General features: G+C 43.0%; 1 protein-coding gene across 3 annotated transcripts in view; it reads left to right on the top strand.

Annotated features, from left to right (window-relative positions):
• The first annotated feature begins 709 nt into the window (after nucleotides 1–709).
• ctdspl2a (CTD (carboxy-terminal domain, RNA polymerase II, polypeptide A) small phosphatase like 2a) overlaps nucleotides 710–18141 on the top strand; it is a 24166-nt gene continuing 6734 nt past the window's right edge. The window contains exons 1-9 of one of the 3 annotated variants that reach the window (XM_071415756.1): nucleotides 710–875; nucleotides 9740–9941; nucleotides 11699–11831; nucleotides 12140–12286; nucleotides 12686–12925; nucleotides 13190–13283; nucleotides 13619–13730; nucleotides 16436–16522; nucleotides 17855–17917. In XM_071415756.1, coding sequence (XP_071271857.1) covers nucleotides 9741–9941; nucleotides 11699–11831; nucleotides 12140–12286; nucleotides 12686–12925; nucleotides 13190–13283; nucleotides 13619–13730; nucleotides 16436–16522; nucleotides 17855–17917 — 1077 coding nt within the window. In that variant the 5' untranslated portion in view covers nucleotides 710–875; nucleotide 9740. Of the gene's footprint in view, nucleotides 876–9720; nucleotides 9942–11698; nucleotides 11832–12139; nucleotides 12287–12685; nucleotides 12926–13189; nucleotides 13284–13618; nucleotides 13731–16435; nucleotides 16523–17854; nucleotides 17918–18141 lie in introns of all 3 variants that reach the window. The other 2 variants (XM_071415755.1, XM_071415754.1) reach the window with 2 other exon arrangements.

The following is an 18141-nucleotide window of genomic DNA, read 5'->3' as shown; positions in this document are numbered from 1 at the left end:
GTGTAGATGCAGCCTATGACTAAGGAAGAATGTGATCAGACTTTGCTTTCCAAAACCTTTTTTTGAAAACTGCTGGACTGTTTTGGATACACCTTATGTGCACTTGTATAGGTCAAATGTATGAATTATCCAGGGATTCTGATGACGTAGTTTTCTAATTACAGTGGGTGCACTCGTTTTACTCCAGTGCAGCCACATGTGCTCCGTATTGAAACAGATGTGAGAAAAAAATGACATTTTTTACTGCATACCTATGATGTTATTCAGTGGTTGCTTTCAGCTGTTTTTTTTCAGTGGTGGTACACTGTAAATTCATTGCATGTACTGTAATCCACTTGGCAGAAGATATCTAACCTACCATTACGCTTGTTTACACTGAACTGCACTGTGGTACTAATCATGGTGACGTTAAGACACCATTGAGCTGGAGCGAGATATGGGTCGGAAAACATACCTCAATGTAGGGATGGGATATGCCATGTGGATAAAGGTAAAATGTGGAGTACAGTGTCATATCCCATCCCTGCATTGAGGCATGTTTTCTGATATCTCAGTGCTGGCTCCATGGTGTTTGAATATAACGTTCTGACCCCAGTGCAGTTTTGTGTAAACAAGGGTAATTGTAGGGTCGGCGTCTTCTGGCAATGTAATCCACATTCCTAGACATCACACTAGTAGCGCTATATTCAGTGTAGTTAAATCGAATGCATCCACTGTGTTTGTGATGAGGCGGGAAATGGCGTCCACAGAGCCCGTCCGTGGTATGTGGTCCTAAACACAGCTGACAGCCAGACCGCTCTCTCGGTGGCCGCACAGTTGCGGCTACCAGTGGACAGGCCAGCAGCGAGTTTAGTTACGAGTTTCTTGGACCATTGGTAAGTAACGTTAATTGGTTATGGCTGTGTCAACATGTTTTTGATTCAAACGACTGCCATATCGCTAGTTAGCTGTGAGCTAGCTAGCCAACTTGGTGTAGCTAATGTTAGTTATCAGCCAGCTAACTGGTTATCAAAGGAATTAACTAGCGACATGTTTTGCAAAAATAGTTACTAGCCATTTGTTTTATTTCATAGGTTAACGGCCTCTTTCCATGTTCCTTGTTTGGTGGCAATCGTGAAATCAACATAGCTAGCTCGCTAATGTTAGCTGGCTAACTTTAGCTAACTAGCTCTGTAACGTAACGTAGTTAGCTAACGTTAGTTCGATAGCCAGACAGCTATTCTCTGTTACTTTTGTTATTGTTATCTAGTCCATATTTATTTGGCTAACTATGTACTATCTAGTTATATCGTGAACAGCTAACTAGATCGTTTATAACGGCCGTAATTAAATCATTAGTTAGCTAGCGGTTACATAACACAACTAGCTAGCTAATACAAGGCTCATGCTTCTGTGCTGTTTACTGTCTTGTACTTTTACTAGCAAATGCTAGATAAAACAAATATATTTGGCTAGTTAACGTCAAAATTACTTCTGGTGTGTGTCAGGGAATTATCTTTGTATTCTTACTAAGTTAGGTAGCTAGTGAGGCCTCTCCCACTAATAGCAGCTAGGTAGCCAAGTTAGCCAACAACTTCAGCTACCTAACCAAGTTAGCAGAACGAACACCGCCCACTTTTCCCAGTTGGTACTGTTCATAAAATGGATCATCACTCCATAGGTACTGTAGTATATTAGATCCCACTCTATAGTTTTTTTTGTGCACGATGGGTAGTTATCCATGTCTATTAACGAGCTGAATTTAAATCGGAATTTTTAAATGATCATAATAGCAATTCATATTTTTCAGTATCCACATAATGTAGGGGTGTCAAACTGATTCCACAGGTTGCCCTAGACAACCAAGTGAGGGAAGTTCCTTGCTATGTAGTGACCTTAATTCATCAATCAAGTACAAGAGAGGAGCGGCAGTCCGTTGAATGAGTTTGACATGTAACATAACCGATGTGTAGAACAACTTCCATTTTCACTAGTTACCACAGCCACAAACTCAATTGGCTATAACTGGAAAAAATATTTACGAAAATAAACGTTTGCTTTTGTCTTAATTTAAGGTTAGGCATAAAGTTAGATAAAATCTGTTTTTAAACCTTACCCAAATTGGTTTAAGAGAAGTTCTAGAAGTAGGCGTCTAGTCAAAGCAGCTAATGCCTTCACACAGAGGGCAACAGCCGCCAGTGATGTTGTCCAAGGGCCAACAGATGGCGATATTGAGCCATATCATCTTACCGTCTATGAAGCCGGCACATTCGATACATTAGTATCCCTCATGGACCGGTTCGTACCAAAAACTAGAGGTTTAGAGGACCGATTATGCTTTTTCGATATCGATTTATTGGAGGACCCAAAAAAAGCCGATACCGATTAATTGGCCTATTTTTATATATATTTGTATTAATGACAATTACAACAATACTGAATGAACAATTTTATTTTAACTTAATATAATACATAAATAAAATATATTTAGTCTCAAATAAATAATGAAACATGTTCAATTTGGTTTAAATAATGCTAAAACACTGTTGGAGAAGAAAGTAAAAGTGCAATATGTGCCATGTAAAAAAGAAAACGTTTAAGTTCCTTGCTCAGAACATGAGAACATGTGAAAGCTGGTGGTTCCTTTTAACATAAGTATTCAATATTCCCAGGTAAGAAGTTTTAGGTTGTAGGTATTATAGGACTATTTCTCTCTCTACCATTTGTATTTCATAGACCTTTGACTATTGGATGTTCTTATAGGCACTATAGTATTGCCAGCCTAATCTCGGGAGTTGATAGGCTTGAAGTCATAAACAGCGCTGTGCTTCAAGCATTGCGAAAAGCTGCTGGCAAACGGAGGGAAGTGCAGTTTGAATGAATGCTTACGAGCCTGCTGCTGCCTACCGCCGCTCAGTCAGACTGCTCTATCAAATATCAAATCATAGACTTAATTATAATACACTGCTCAAAAAAATAAAGGGAACACTTAAACAACACAATGTAACTCCAAGTCAATCACACTTCTGTGAAATCAAACTGTCCACTTAGGAAGCAACACTGATTGACAATAAATTTCACATGCTGTTGTGCAAATGGAATAGACAAAAGGTGGACATTTTAGGCAATTAGCAAGACACCCCCAATAAAGGAGTGATTCTGCATGTGGTGACCACAGACCACTTCTCAGTTCCTATGCTTCCTGGCTGATGTTTTGGTCACTTTTGAATGCTGGCGGTGCTCTCACTCTAGTGGTAGCATGAGACGGAGTCTACAACCCACACAGGTGGCTCAGGTAGTGCAGCTCATCCAGGATGGCACATCAATGCGAGCTGTGGCAAGAAGGTTTGCTGTGTCTGTCAGCGTAGTGTCCAGAGCATGGAGGCGCTACCAGGAGACAGGTCAGTACATCAGGAGACGTGGAGGAGGCCGTAGGAGGGCAACAACCCAGCAGAAGGACCGCTACCTCCGCCTTTGTGCAAGGAGGAGCAGCCTGTCTCCTGGTAGCGCCTCCATGCTCTGGACACTACGCTGACAGACACAGCAAACCTTCTTGCCACAGCTCGCATTGATGTGCCATCCTGGATGAGCTGCACTACCTGAGCCACTTGTGTGGGTTGTAGACTCCGTCTCATGCTACCACTAGAGTGAGAGCACCGCCAGCATTCAAAAGTGACCAAAACATCAGCCAGGAAGCATAGGAACTGAGAAGTGGTCTGTGGTCACCACCTGCAGAATCACTCCTTTATTGGGGGTGTCTTGCTAATTGCCTAAAATTTCCACCTTTTGTCTATTCCATTTGCACAACAGCATGTGAAATTTATTGTCAATCAGTGTTGCTTCCTAAGTGGACAGTTTGATTTCACAGAAGTGTGATTGACTTGGAGTTACATTGTGTTGTTTAAGTGTTCCCTTTATTTTTTTGAGCAGTGTATAATAAACACAGAAATACGAGCCTTGGGTCATTAATATGGTAAAATCCCAAAACTATAATTTTGAAAACAAAATGTTTATTCTTTCAGTGAAATACAGAGCCTTTCCGTATTTTATCAAACGGTTGGCAACCCTAAGTCTAAATATTGCTGTTACATTGCACAACCTTCAATGTTATGTCATAATTACGTAAAATTCTGGCAAAATAATTACCGTCTTTGTTGGGAAGAAATGGTCTTCACACAGTTTGCAATGAGCCAGGGGACCCAAACTGCTGCATATACCCTGACTCTGCTTACACTGAACACAAGAGAAGTGACAACACAATTCCAGGCACCGCATTGATTATATGCAACGCAGGACAAGCTAGTTAAACTAGTAATATCATCAACCATGTGTAGTTAACTAGTGATTATGTTAAGATTGATTGTTTTTTTATAAGATAAGTTTAATGCTAGCTAGCAACTTACCATGACTCCTTGCTGCCTGCACTCGCGTAACAAGTGGTCAGCCTGCCACGCAGTCTCCTTGCGGATTGCAATATCATCGGCCATAATCGGCATCCAAAAATGCAGATTACCGATAATTAGGGCCGATTTCAAGTTTTCATAACAAATCGGCCATTCCGATTAATCGGTTCGGCCACTACCAAAAACATTCTCCATCAGGCTGCATAGTCTTTGATGTCATCCAATGAATGACGGTCACTGAGCTCTTCAGTAATGGCAGTTCTACTGCCACTGTTTGTCTATGGAGATTGCATGGCTGTGTGCTCGATTTTTATACACCTGTGGCTGAAATAGCCGAATCCACTAATTTGAAGGGGTGTCCACATACTTTTGTGTGTATGTATGTGTGTGTGTGTATATATTAGAGGTCGACCGATTATGATTTTTCAATACCGATACCGCTTATTGGAGGACAAAAAAAGCCGATACCGATTAATCGGCCGATTTTATATTAAAAAAAATAAAAAAAATAAAAATGTTTTTATATATATATATCATACACACACACTTTTGTAATAATGACAATTGCAACAATACTGAATGAACAATGAACACTTTTATTTTAACTTAATATAATACATAAATACACACACACGCACACAGCTCTGAAGTGACAATGATACTGAAGAGTCTGCTTAGGAGACAAATACTCTCAACTGTTTGAATAAAACTAGAGTTTAAGTTACCTGTGATGAATGTTGAAAACAAAAACTTTAATTTCTATATGCAGGAAATCCTATTTTAATAATGGGCATGGTAAGAATTGACAACCAAAGTGCGAGTCATAATTCCCATGAAACTTTCTAGCAAAATCTGAAAAGCGGTTTATTTTTTGATTCACTTAAAATAAGGTCTGTGTTTCGTGTAGGCTTACATCACCGTGCCAATTTTATAACTGTGTAGATATCCATAGGACAAGGTAACTCTGATCAATATTGGCTAAATATAAGCAAAGATACATTTTTTTGTAGAGTGGATTTATGAAAATATGTTGACAAACGTTACCTTATCCTAGTGAGATTTACACGGGTATCAAAACGTCGAGGCGGTTTAAGCCTGCACGAAACACAGACCTTATTTGAAGTAGATCAAGACATTCTCTATGGAAGACATGAACGGTAAAATAACGAAGGAACCCCTTTCAAATTCAGCCGCAAGTTATTACAGGAATTTTAACGCGTCGACTATTTCTCTCTAAACCGTATACCTTTGACTAATCCGGAAACTATCACCTCGAAAACAAAATGTTTATTCCGTTCCGTATTTTATCTAACGGGTGGCATCCATGAGTCTAAATATTCCTGTTACATTGCACAACCTTCAATGTTGTCATAATTACGTAAAATTCTGGCAAATTAGTTCGCAAAGAGCCAGGCGGCCCAAACTGTTGCATATACCCTGACTCTGCGTGCAATGAACGCAAGAGAAATGACACAATTTCACCTGGTTAATATTGCCTGCTAACCTGGATTTCTTTTTGCTAAATATGCAGGTTTAAAAATATATACTTGTGTATTGATTTTAAGAAAGGCATTGATGTTTATGGTTAAGTACACATTGGAGCAATGACAGTCATTGATTGATTGTTTTTTATAAGATAAGTTTAATTGCAGCTAGCAACTTACCTTAGCTTACTGCATTTGCTAACAGGCAGGCTCCTTGTGGAGTGCAATGTAATCAGGTGTTAGAGCATTGGACTAGTTAACTGTAAGGTTGTAAGATTGGATCCCCCGAGCTGACAAGGTTAAAAATCTGTCGTTCTGCCTCGTTCCTAGGCCGTCATTGAAAATAAGAATGTGTTCTTAACTGACTTGCCTAGTTAAATAAAGATTAAATAAAGGTGTAAAAAAAAAGAAACGGCAAATCGGCGCCCAAAAATAGCAATTTTCCGATTGTTATGAAAACTTGAAATCGGCCCCGATTAATCGGTCGACCTCTAGTATATATACATACATACAGTTGAAGTCGGAAGTTTACATACACCTTAGCCAAATACATTTAAACTCAGTTTTTCACAATTCCTGACATTTAATCCTAGTAAAAATTCCCTGTTTTAGGTCAGTTAGGATCACCACTTTATTTTAAGAATGTGAAATGTCAGAATATTAGTAGAGAATTATTTATTTCCGCTTTTATTTCTTTCATCACGTTCCCAGTGGGTCAGAAGTTTACATACACTCAATTAGTATTTTGTAGCATTGCCTTTAAATTGTTTAACTTGGGTCAAATGTTTTGGGTAACCTTCCACAAGCTTCCCACAATAAGTTGGGTGAATGTTGGCCCATTCCTCCTGACAGAGCTGGTGTAACTGAGTCAGGTTTGTAGGCCTCCTTGCTCGCACATGCTTTTTCAGTTCTGCCCACAAATTTTCAATGGGATTGAGTTCAGGGCTTTGTGATGGCCACTCCAATACCTTGACTTTGTTGTCCTTAAGCCATTTTGCCACAACTTTGGAAGTATGCTTGGGGTCATTGTCCATTTGGAAGACCCATTTGCGACCATGCTTTAACTTCCTGACTGATGTTTTGAGATGTTACTTCAATATATCCACATCATTTTCCTCCCTCATGATGCCATCTATTTTGTGAAGTGCACCAGTCCCTCCTGCAGCAAATCACCCCGTGCTTCACGGTTGGGATGGTGTTCTTCGGCTTGCAAGCCTCCCCCTTTTTCCTCCAAACATAACGATGGTCATTATGTCCAAACAGTTCTGTTTTTGTTTCATCAGACCAGAGGACATTTCTCCAAAAAGCACAATCTTTGTCCTCATGTGCAGTTGCAAACCGTTGTCTGGCTTTTTTATGGCGGTTTTGGAGCAGTGGCTTCTTCCTCGCTGAGCGGCCTTTCAGGTTATGTCAATATAGGACCCGTTTTACTGTGGATATAGATACTTTTGTACCCGTTTCCTCTAGCATCTTCACAAGGTCCTTTGCTGCTGTTCTGGGATTTATTTGCACTTTTCGCATCAAAGTACGTTAATTTCGAGGAGACCGACCGCGTCTCCTTCCTGAGCGGTATGACGGCTGCGTGGTCCCATGGTGTTTATACTTGCGTACTATTGTTTGTACAGATGAACGAGGTACCTTCAGGCATTTGGAAATTGCTCCCAAGGATGAACCAGACTTGTGGAGGTCTACAATTTTCTTTCCGAGGTCTTGGCTGATTTCTTTAGATTTTTCCCATGATGTCAAGCAAAGAGGCACTGAGTTTGAAGGTAGGCCTTGAAATACATCCACAGGTACACCTCCAATTGACTCAAATGATGTCAATGAGCCTATCAGAAGCTTCTAAAGCCATGATGTCATTTTCTGGAATTTTCCAAGCTGTTTAAAGGCACAGTCAACTTAGTGTATGTAAACTTATGACCCACTGGAATTGTGATACAGTGAAATAATCTGTCTGTAAACAATTTTTGGAAAAAGTAGTTGTGTCATGCACAAAGTAGATGTCCTAACCGACTTGCCAAAACTAGTTTGTGAACAAGACATTTGTGGAGTGGTTGAAAAATGAGTTTTAATGACTCCAACGTCTCAGACGTTTACACATATATATATACAGTGGGGAGAACAAGTATTTGATACACTGCCGATTTTGCAGGTTTTCCTACTTACAAAGCATGTAGAGGTCTGTAATTTTTATCATAGGTACACTTCAACTGTGAGAGACGGAATCTAAAACAAAAATCCCGAAAATCACATTGTATGATTTTTAAGTAATTAATTAGCATTTTATTGCAAGACATAAGTATTTGATACATCAGAAAAGCAGAACTTAATATTTGGTACTGAATCCTTTGTTTGCAATTACAGAGATCATACGTTTCCTGTAGTTCTTGACCAGGTTTGCACACACTGCAGCAGGGATTTTGGCCCACTCCTCCATACAGACCTTCTCCAGATCCTTCAGGTTTCGGGGCTGTCGCTGGGCAATACGGACTTTCAGCTCCCTCCAAAGATTTTTTATTGGGTTCAGGTCTGGAGACTGGCTAGGCCACTCCAGGACCTTGAGATACTTCTTACGGAGCCACTCCTTAGTTGCCCTGGCTGTGTGTTTCGGGTCGTTGTCATGCTGGAAGACCCAGCCACGACCCATCATCAATGCTCTTACTGAGGGAAGGAGGTTGTTGGCTAAGATCTCGCAATACATGGCCCCATCCATCCTCCCCTCAATACGGTGCAGTCGTCCTGTCCCCTTTGCAGAAAAGCATCCCCAAAGAATGATGTTTCCACCTCCATGCTTCGCGGTTGGGATGGTGTTCTTGGGGTTGTACTCATCCTTCTTCTTCCTCCAAACACGGCGAGTGGAGTTTAGACCAAAAAGCTCTATTTTTGAATCATCAGACCACATGACCTTCTCCCATTCCTCCTCTGGATCATCCAGATGGTCATTGGGAAACTTCAGACGGGCCTGGACATGCGCCTGCTTGAGCAGGGGGACCTTGTGTGCGCTGCAGGATTTTAATCCATGACGGCGTAGTGTGTTACTAATGGTTTTCTTTGAGACTGTGGTCCCAGCTCTCTTCAGGTCATTGACCAGGTCCTGCCGTGTAGTTCTGGGCTGATCCCTCACCTTCCTCATGATCATTGATGCCCCACGAGGTGAGATCTTGCATGGAGCCCCAGACCGAGGGTGATTGACCATCATCTTGAACTTCTTCTATTTTCTTCTATTTTCTAATAATTGCGCCAACAGTTGTTGCCTTCTCACCAAGCTGCTTGCCTATTGTCCTGTAGCCCATCCCAGCCTTGTGCAGGTCTACAATTTTATCCTTGATGTCCTTACACAGCTCTCTGGTCTTGGCCATTGTGGAGAGGTTGGAGTCTGTTTGATTGAGTGTGTGGACAGGTGTCTTTTATACAGGTAACGAGTTCAAACAGGTGCAGTTAATACAGGTAATGAGTGGAGAACAGGAGGGCTTCTTAAAGAAAAACTAACAGGTCTGTGAGAGCCGGAATTCTTACTGGTTGGTAGGTGATCAAATACTTATGTCATGCAATAAAATGCAAATGAATTACTTAAAAATCATACAATGTGATTTTCTGGATTTTTGTTTTAGATTCCGTCTCTCACAGTTGAAGTGTACCTATGATAAAAATTACAGACCTCTACATGCTTTGTAAGTAGGAAAACCTGCAAAATCGGCAGTGTATCAAATACTTGTTCTCCCCACTGTATATATATATATATATATTTATTAGTGGAGCTACATGGCATCTCACTGGTTTCCTGTGTTCTCTCTTTGTGTTGTACCTGTAATATATATATATTGCCCTGCCTGCTTGCCGTGCTGCCACACCAGTCTTCCATGTAACGTGTAGGATGATGAGGCTGAGAGTACGGAAGGCTTCTCAGCAGCCCAAACCCAGCCCCGGCCGTCCAGCCTCAGAACCCCGCCCAGCTCAGGCCAAGAGAAAACACTGCGAGGTGGAGCCCCCGCCCAGGAGAGGCCTCAGGATGCAGAAGAATGAGACTGGCCTGTTCTCCACCATCAAGAAGTTCATCAGGGGAAATGCTGTCAAGGTGGGTGAGCCGTCTTCATATAACTGGCCCAGTACACCCCCACCCCTCTGCAAAAATCAGTGTTTGGGCCAAGAGGAAGGGGTAGGGAGTGATTAAAAAATATATATATATTTTTTTTAACTCTTCAGACAGGCTTTAGGAAGACGTAGAGAGGGAGATTTGAAACTCTTCAGACAGGCTTTAGGAAGACAGTAGAGAGGGAGATTTGAAACTCTTCAGACAGGCTTTAGGAAGACCGTTCTAATTTTTAAGAACAATAGAACAGCAAATGTCAGTCAGCTTTTAGATAGTTCATTGAAAGTTGTTATGGTCTTTGTTGCATGGCTTCTTTTCCAGAGGGCCAGTGTGGTTGCAGGGTTGTGTTCTAACCAAGCAGTAACGCTTATTCAACTAATCATGTCTTGATTGAAGCCTTTGATTAGTTAAATCAGGTTTGTACTGGTTGGCATTGACAATAGCCTCGTCCCACATTGATCTCTGCTGATTGGGCTGGACACACCCTGTTATGAGGCTTCCATGATGAATAGTAATGATCAGTTGATTTTTCACTTGAGGGGAGATTATTATAATTTTAAGTTGTACATAAAATATGTCAGATTGTAGATTTTCAACATTAGGAAATGAATGTATATTATTTAAGAGGTGGGCTTATTGTGAACACCCTTGGGCTTATTTTCTCTTACATACAAAAAGAATAAAACATGAAATCATAACATTTCACATGAGATGAATCTCTACCATTCTTCTTCTCTCCCAGGTAGAGCAGGACATCCCATCTCATCCCCTACCTCTCTTCTTCTCTCCCAGGTAGAGCAGGACATCCCAGCTCATCCCCTCCCTCTCTTCTTCTCTCCCAGGTAGAGCAGGACATCCCAGCTCATCCCCTCCCTCTCTTCTTCTCTCCCAGGTAGAGCAGGACATCCCAGCTCATCCCCTCCCTCTCTTCTTCTCTCCCAGGTAGAGCAGGACATCCCAGCTCATCCCCTCCCTCTCTTCTTCTCTCCCAGGTAGAGCAGGACATCCCAGCTCATCCCCTCCCTCTCTTCTTCTCTCCCAGGTAGAGCAGGACATCCCAGCTCATCCCCTCCCTCTCTTCTTCTCTCCCAGGTAGAGCAGGACATCCCAGCTCATCCCCTACCTCTCTTCTTCTCTCCCAGGTAGAGCAGGACATCCCAGCTCATCCCCTACCTCTCTTCTTCTCTCCCAGGTAGAGCAGGACATCCCAGCTCATCCCCTACCTCTCTTCTTCTCTCCCAGGTAGAGCAGGACATCCCAGCTCATCCCCTACCTCTCTTCTTCTCTCCCAGGTAGAGCAGGACACCCCAGCTCATCCCCTACCTCTCTTCTTCTCTCCCAGGTAGAGCAGGACATCCCAGCTCATCCCCTACCTCTCTTCTTCTCTCCCAGGTAGAGCAGGACATCCCAGCTCATCCCCTACCTCTCTTCTTCTCTCCCAGGTAGAGCAGGACATCCCAGCTCATCCCCTACCTCTCTTCTTCTCTCCCAGGTAGAGCAGGACATCCCAGCTCATCCCCTACCTCTCTTCTTCTCTCCCAGGTAGAGCAGGACATCCCAGCTCATCCCCACCCTCTCTTCTTCTCTCCCAGGTAGAGCAGGACACCCCAGCTCATCCCCACCCTCTCTTCTTCTCTCCCAGGTAGAGCAGGACACCCCAGCTCATCCCCTCCCTCTCTTCTTCTCTCCCAGGTAGAGCAGGACACCCCAGCTCATCCCCTCCCTCTCTTCTTCTCTCCCAGGTAGAGCAGGACGTCCCAGCGAAGAGGAGTCGTATTGATTGTAAAGTGGACAACAGCAACCTGATCACGTCTTCTCCTCACCCACCAACCAGAGCCATCGCCAGGGGCTGCAGGAGAGGTGCTAACAAACCTGGTGAGTTAGAGAGTCCAGACGTGACACGGGGTAATCTGTCATCTACATTATGATAATAAGAGTGTGGAGGAATAGTGGACGTCATTTATAGTTCTGCTTGATGACGTCAAACTGTAGCCACACCCACATCTGCTTTATTGGAATCGTTGCAGCAAGTCAATTATGAATATTTATGTATTCAGAATGTCTTATTTTACCGTAGAAGTCGCTGTAGGGCTCATTTTTATTTATTTATTTTATTATCATGTCAGTCTTAAGTAGCGTCAGTTGAAATAACAGTTTGAAATATGTCACTACTTTTCTCTCAGAACCAATGACGTTGAACAGCAAGCCCCTGAAGCCCAACGGTAAACTGGAGGTCCCCGTGGAGGTAGCGAGCAGTCCACCTCGCACCACTCTCCTGGGGACCATCTTCTCTCCTGTCTTCAACTTCTTCTCTCCTGCTACCAAGACAGGTAACACAATCTGCCTCAAGTGTTTTATCATTTTAGTCTTTTTTTATTTTATTTTTTAAAACTATCCTAAAGAAAATCGGTTATTTAACCTTGTGCTGCGCCGTGGTTGAATCTGAAATGTATTTTCCTTGATTTGTCGCGTCCTCTTCTCTCGCCTCCCTATCAAGACGTCAGAGAGAAGCGAGGAGAGCATTGGACAGAAGATCCGAGGAGAAGATCTTGTCCAATGGGCTCTTCTCTTCCCTCTGTCATTTTGAGAAGGAGAGGAGAGGACGCCACGAATGGAGGACAAAAAAAATATCGGAGACTCACACATGGCAAAATAAGATTAAAGGAAAACACTTTTTTTGGGGGGGGAGATTCGCTCAATTTCTCTCCTGTGTTCCCTTCTGTGTCCAGCCACTCCTGAGTCTGGCTCCCCTGGGCAGGGGTCAGAGGCTGAGGAGATCATGAAGCAGCTGGAGAAGGAGACGGTGGTGGAGGAGATACCCGCCAGTACCCCCGCATCTACAGAGGGCATCGTCCTGTCCTCTGTTGCCCCAGCTCCATCAGTACTGCCACCACAACAGGCTCCTCTGGCTACCCCAGAACCACCCGTCGAAGAAGGGGAGATGGTTACAGATATGCCCCCTCTAACAGGTAACCATGACGTTGGTTGCTCCTAGGTTATGCTATGGGTCCATTTAGAACTTGCGAGTGAGACTTGTAGATTGTGTGATTATTATTATTTTTGACGTGATATGGAATATTGTGGATTTTTTTTACTTGCTGTGTTTTATATCATGATGAATTCGCTGGGGGGGGGGGGAGTAAATGTGAGTAAATAAAATGTGAATTTCTGTATTTATTTAAAAAAAAAGATTAGATCTATAATGTTTGAATGTGCCGTTATCCCTGAATTATCTCCGGGGTGCATTCCAGTCAGCTGTTACCCCCACGCCCCTCCCACTGCCCCTGCAGAGGGCACCTACGAGGAAGACTGGGAAGTCTTTGATCCGTGAGTACTGCTTAGTTTATTTTATCAAAATCACCAACCAAACACAATATAAGTGCCTCTCTCTTTAAATAATAGGTAGTAGAAAGAGTTTAGCAATTTGAAGTTTTTTTATTTTTTATTTAAAAAGGAAACATTTTTATTCCATTTTAAACAGACAAACCCCATCTGTCTTATCACACCATCTAACCTACAAGCATTTCGCTACACTCGCATTAACAGCTGCTAACCATGTGTATGTGACAAATAAAATTTGATTTGATTTAGTTACTTAGTAATAGTGCGCAAGGACCAACGACTTGGACCAACTAAGATATCTGTGCCTGCTCTGTTTTCAGGTACTTCTTCATCAAGCACGTGCCTCCGTTGACAGAGGAGCAGATAGCCAGGAAACCAGCACTGCCCCTTAAAACGCGTAGCACACCAGAGTTCTCCCTGGTTCTAGATCTGGTGAGATTACGGTCCCATATGTTGTCCCCGGTTCTAGTGAGACTACAGTCCCATATGTTCTCCCTGGTTCTAGATCTGGTGAGATTACGGTCCCATATGTTTTAGATCTGGTGAGATTACGGTCCCATATGTTCTCCCTGGTTCTAGATCTGGTGAGATTACAGTCCCATATGTTCTCCCTGGTTCTAGATCTGGTGAGATTACGGTCCCATATGTTCTCCCTGGTTCTAGATCTGGTGAGATTACGGTCCCATATGTTCTCCCTGGTTCTAGATCTGGTGAGATTACGGTCCCATATGTTCTCCCTGGTTCTAGATCTGGTGAGATTACAGTCCCATATGTTCTCCCTGGTTCTAGATCTGGTGAGATTACAGTCCCATATGTTCTCCCTGGTTCTAGATCTGGTGAGATTACAGTCCCATATGTTCTCCCTGGTTCTAGATCTGGTGAGATTACGGTCCCATATGTTCTCCCTGGTTCTAGTGAGACTACAGTCCCATATGTTCTAGATCTGGTGAGATTACGGTCCCATATGTTCTCCCTGGTTCTAGATCTGGTGAGATTACGGTCCCATATGTTCTCCCTGGTTCTAGATCTGGTGAGATTACGGTCCCATATGTTCTCCCTGGTTCTAGATCTGGTGAGATTACGGTCCCATATGTTCTCCCTGGTTCTAGATCTGATGAGATTACGGTCCCATATGTTCTCCCTGGTTCTAGATCTGTGGAGATTACGGTCCCATATGTTCTCCCTGGTTCTAGATCTGGGGAGATTACGGTCCCATATGTTCTCCCTGGTTCTAGATCTGGTGAGATTACAGTCCCATATGTTCTCCCTGGTTCTAGATCTGGTGAGATTACGGTCCCATATGTTCTCCCTGGTTCTAGATCTGGTGAGATTACGGTCCCATATGTTCTCCCTGGTTCTAGATCTGGTGAGATTACGGTCCCATATGTTCTCCCTGGTTCTAGTGAGGTTACGGTCCCATATGTTCTCCCTGGTTCTAGTGAGATTACGGTCCAATATGTTCTCCCTGGTTCTAGATCTGGGGAGATTACGGTCCCATATGTTCTCCCTGGTTCTAGATCTGGGGAGATTACGGTCCCATATGTTCTCCCTGGTTCTAGATCTGGGGAGATTACGGTCCCATATGTTCTCCCTGGTTCTAGATCTGGTGAGATTACGGTCCCATATGTTCTCCCTGGTTCTAGATCTGGTGAGATTACGGTCCCATATGTTCTCCCTGGTTCTAGTGAGACTACAGTCCCATATGTTCTCCCTGGTTCTAGATCTGGTGAGATTACGGTCCCATATGTTCTCCCTGGTTCTAGATCTGGTGAGATTACGGTCCCATATGTTCTCCCTGGTTCTAGATCTGGTGAGATTACGGTCCCATATGTTCTCCCTGGTTCTAGATCTGGTGAGATTACGGTCCCATATGTTCTCCCTGGTTCTAGATCTGGTGAGATTACGGTCCCATATGTTCTCCCTGGTTCTAGATCTGGTGAGATTACGGTCCCATATGTTCTCCCTGGTTCTAGATCTGGTGAGATTACGGTCCCATATGTTCTCCCTGGTTCTAGTGAGGTTACGGTCCCATATGTTCTCCCTGGTTCTAGTGAGATTACGGTCCAATATGTTCTCCCTGGTTCTAGATCTGGGGAGATTACGGTCCCATATGTTCTCCCTGGTTCTAGATCTGGGGAGATTACGGTCCCATATGTTCTCCCTGGTTCTAGATCTGGGGAGATTACGGTCCCATATGTTCTCCCTGGTTCTAGATCTGGTGAGATTACGGTCCCATATGTTCTCCCTGGTTCTAGTGAGACTACAGTCCCATATGTTCTCCCTGGTTCTAGATCTGGTGAGATTACGGTCCCATATGTTCTCCCTGGTTCTAGATCTGGTGAGATTACGGTCCCATATGTTCTCCCTGGTTCTAGATCTGGTGAGATTACGGTCCCATATGTTCTCCCTGGTTCTAGATCTGGTGAGATTACGGTCCCATATGTTCTCCCTGGTTCTAGATCTGGTGAGATTACGGTCCCATATGTTCTCCCTGGTTCTAGATCTGGTGAGATTACAGTCCCATATGTTCTCCCTGGTTCTAGATCTGGTGAGATTACGGTCCCATATGTTCTCCCTGGTTCTAGTGAGACTACGGTCCCATATGTTCTCCCTGGTTCTAGATCTGGTGAGATTACGGTCCCATATGTTCTCCCTGGTTCTAGATCTGGTGAGATTACGGTCCCATATGTTCTCCCTGGTTCTAGATCTAGTGAGATTACGGTCCCATATGTTCTCCCTGGTTCTAGATCTGGTGAGATTACGGTCCCATATGTTCTCCCTGGTTCTAGATCTGGTGAGATTACGGTCCCATATGTTCTCCCTGGTTCTAGATCTAGTGAGATTACAGTCCCATATGTTCTCCCTGGTTCTAGTGAGATTACGGTCCCATATGTTCCTGAACAAACGAGTGCCATCAACAGATTAATTTTATTATTTTGGGGGGTTACCTGTAGTCGTCCTGAATGTCCAGACCCAAGATGCATTTTGAGTCTACGATATCTACAGAATGTTCTAAAATTTGTCGATTTTATTTTGTTCAAAATGTTCTCTCGTCCAGATCGACGTACAAATCAGAAACATTCAACTAAAGTTAAAAAACAACCACTAAACCATAAGGTGTTTTGTGTATTGATCAGGACGAGACGTTGGTGCACTGTAGTCTGAATGAGTTGGACGACGCAGCCCTGACCTTCCCTGTCCTGTTCCAAGACGTCATCTATCAGGTGGGTACGACGGGATGTGACGGCACAGAAACACACACGTTTTTTTTATTTTGTTAGGTTCTGACAGAGTAAAACTCACCGGACCGAACTAGTGAAGCTCAAACCCAGTTCATCCACACACTGGGTCACACACCGCTGCATACGACATAAGACATATTTACCCTAGCTCATATATTTTAACCTTCCTCCTATGCCGAGTCTCATCTTTACACATCTGGACAGCCAATACATCTCTGTTGCTAGGCAGAATTCAGTGTTCTTCCTCACTTTATCTGACCTGAACTCGGGCCCAAATTCCTCACTCCTCCCCAACTCACGGGCTGTCTCGTTGACTTGAACCAGACTGTGGCCCCTTTCTCTCCATAGGATGTCTTAACATGTTCTGACAGAATGGGAAGTATCTATATTTCTCTCTTTCCCTCAGTGATGTGATTTAAGGCTATTTCAAGTTCAGAAGTCAGTAATCATCAAGGTGATTGAGAAAAGGGCTCTTTCTCAATACGTCTTTTCCTTGATTCCTTGTGTCCTCACTTCTCAAACCTCATTGGAAGAGAATATCCAAAGTCTTTTCCCATGGAGTTGCTCTTGTATGTGAACATGAAGACATGAGGACTCAAGAAAAGACATTTAGAAAAATGTGCTTGTCATGGAAAATGTCTCTTTTCAGTGAGTATGTTTACATGCACAGGAATAATTAGATATTAAACTGTTTATGACAGTAGGCAGATGATACAACAGTCATGTAAACACCTTACTTTGTTTATCTTAATCGGATGTAAAGTCAAAATCAAAATAAGCATACGAGGATTATTTTATTTTTTTAACTGCATTTTGTCCCCGGAGCAACCTTTTTTGAATTATTAGGACAATCGGCGTTCCAGCGGTGTATTTGATCTGTACGTGTGCTAGCACCAGCCGAGAGCCTCGCTCTATAGCGCGAGGTGACGTCAGTTCGGAATCAACTGAATGAATACGTCTTGGAAGTTGTTTTCACAGAACTTTTATATGTCCGAAACTCAGAATCAAAAATGCTGCGTCCCAAAAAATAAACATGGTCGCTGTGATGGAACGTTTTATTTTGACGTACAATTTATCAGAGTCCCATCAGGTGGCCCTGATTTTTCAGATGTGTTCATTTGAACAGAATTATTAGAGAAATCGTTCTTCTTGCGAGACATGTAAATGTTTTTAATCAAACTGTTATATTAATCTGACTATCCGCAATATATGCATTATTGTGTGCGCGTGTATCCGTAGTCAGTAAAAGAGGAGTTGCTCTCTTGACTTGGATATACAGTATTTCCATTCGTGTTATTTTCCTCTTCTCTGCAGGTGTATGTGCGGTTGAGGCCGTTTTTCAGAGAGTTCCTGGAGCGCATGTCTCAAATTTACGAGGTGAGGTTCTACGTGTCTTTTTATAAAGGTAACACCACACCAGATTTACGTTTCCATGTTAGTCATTTAGCAGACTCTCTTATTCAGAGTGATTCCTTTTTACAGTAGTGAGTAGTGCATACATTTTCATACTGGTCCCTTGTGGGAATCGAACCCACAACCCTGGTGTTACAAGCACCATCCTCTACCAACTGAACCACCGATCTCTGTAGACTTCACTGGGA

Source organism: Salvelinus alpinus, chromosome 9, assembly GCF_045679555.1.
Source record: "Salvelinus alpinus chromosome 9, SLU_Salpinus.1, whole genome shotgun sequence".
NCBI lineage: Eukaryota > Metazoa > Chordata > Actinopteri > Salmoniformes > Salmonidae > Salvelinus > Salvelinus alpinus.
Note: the sequence above shows the minus strand (reverse complement) of the source record. Positions and strands in the feature narration are given on the sequence as shown.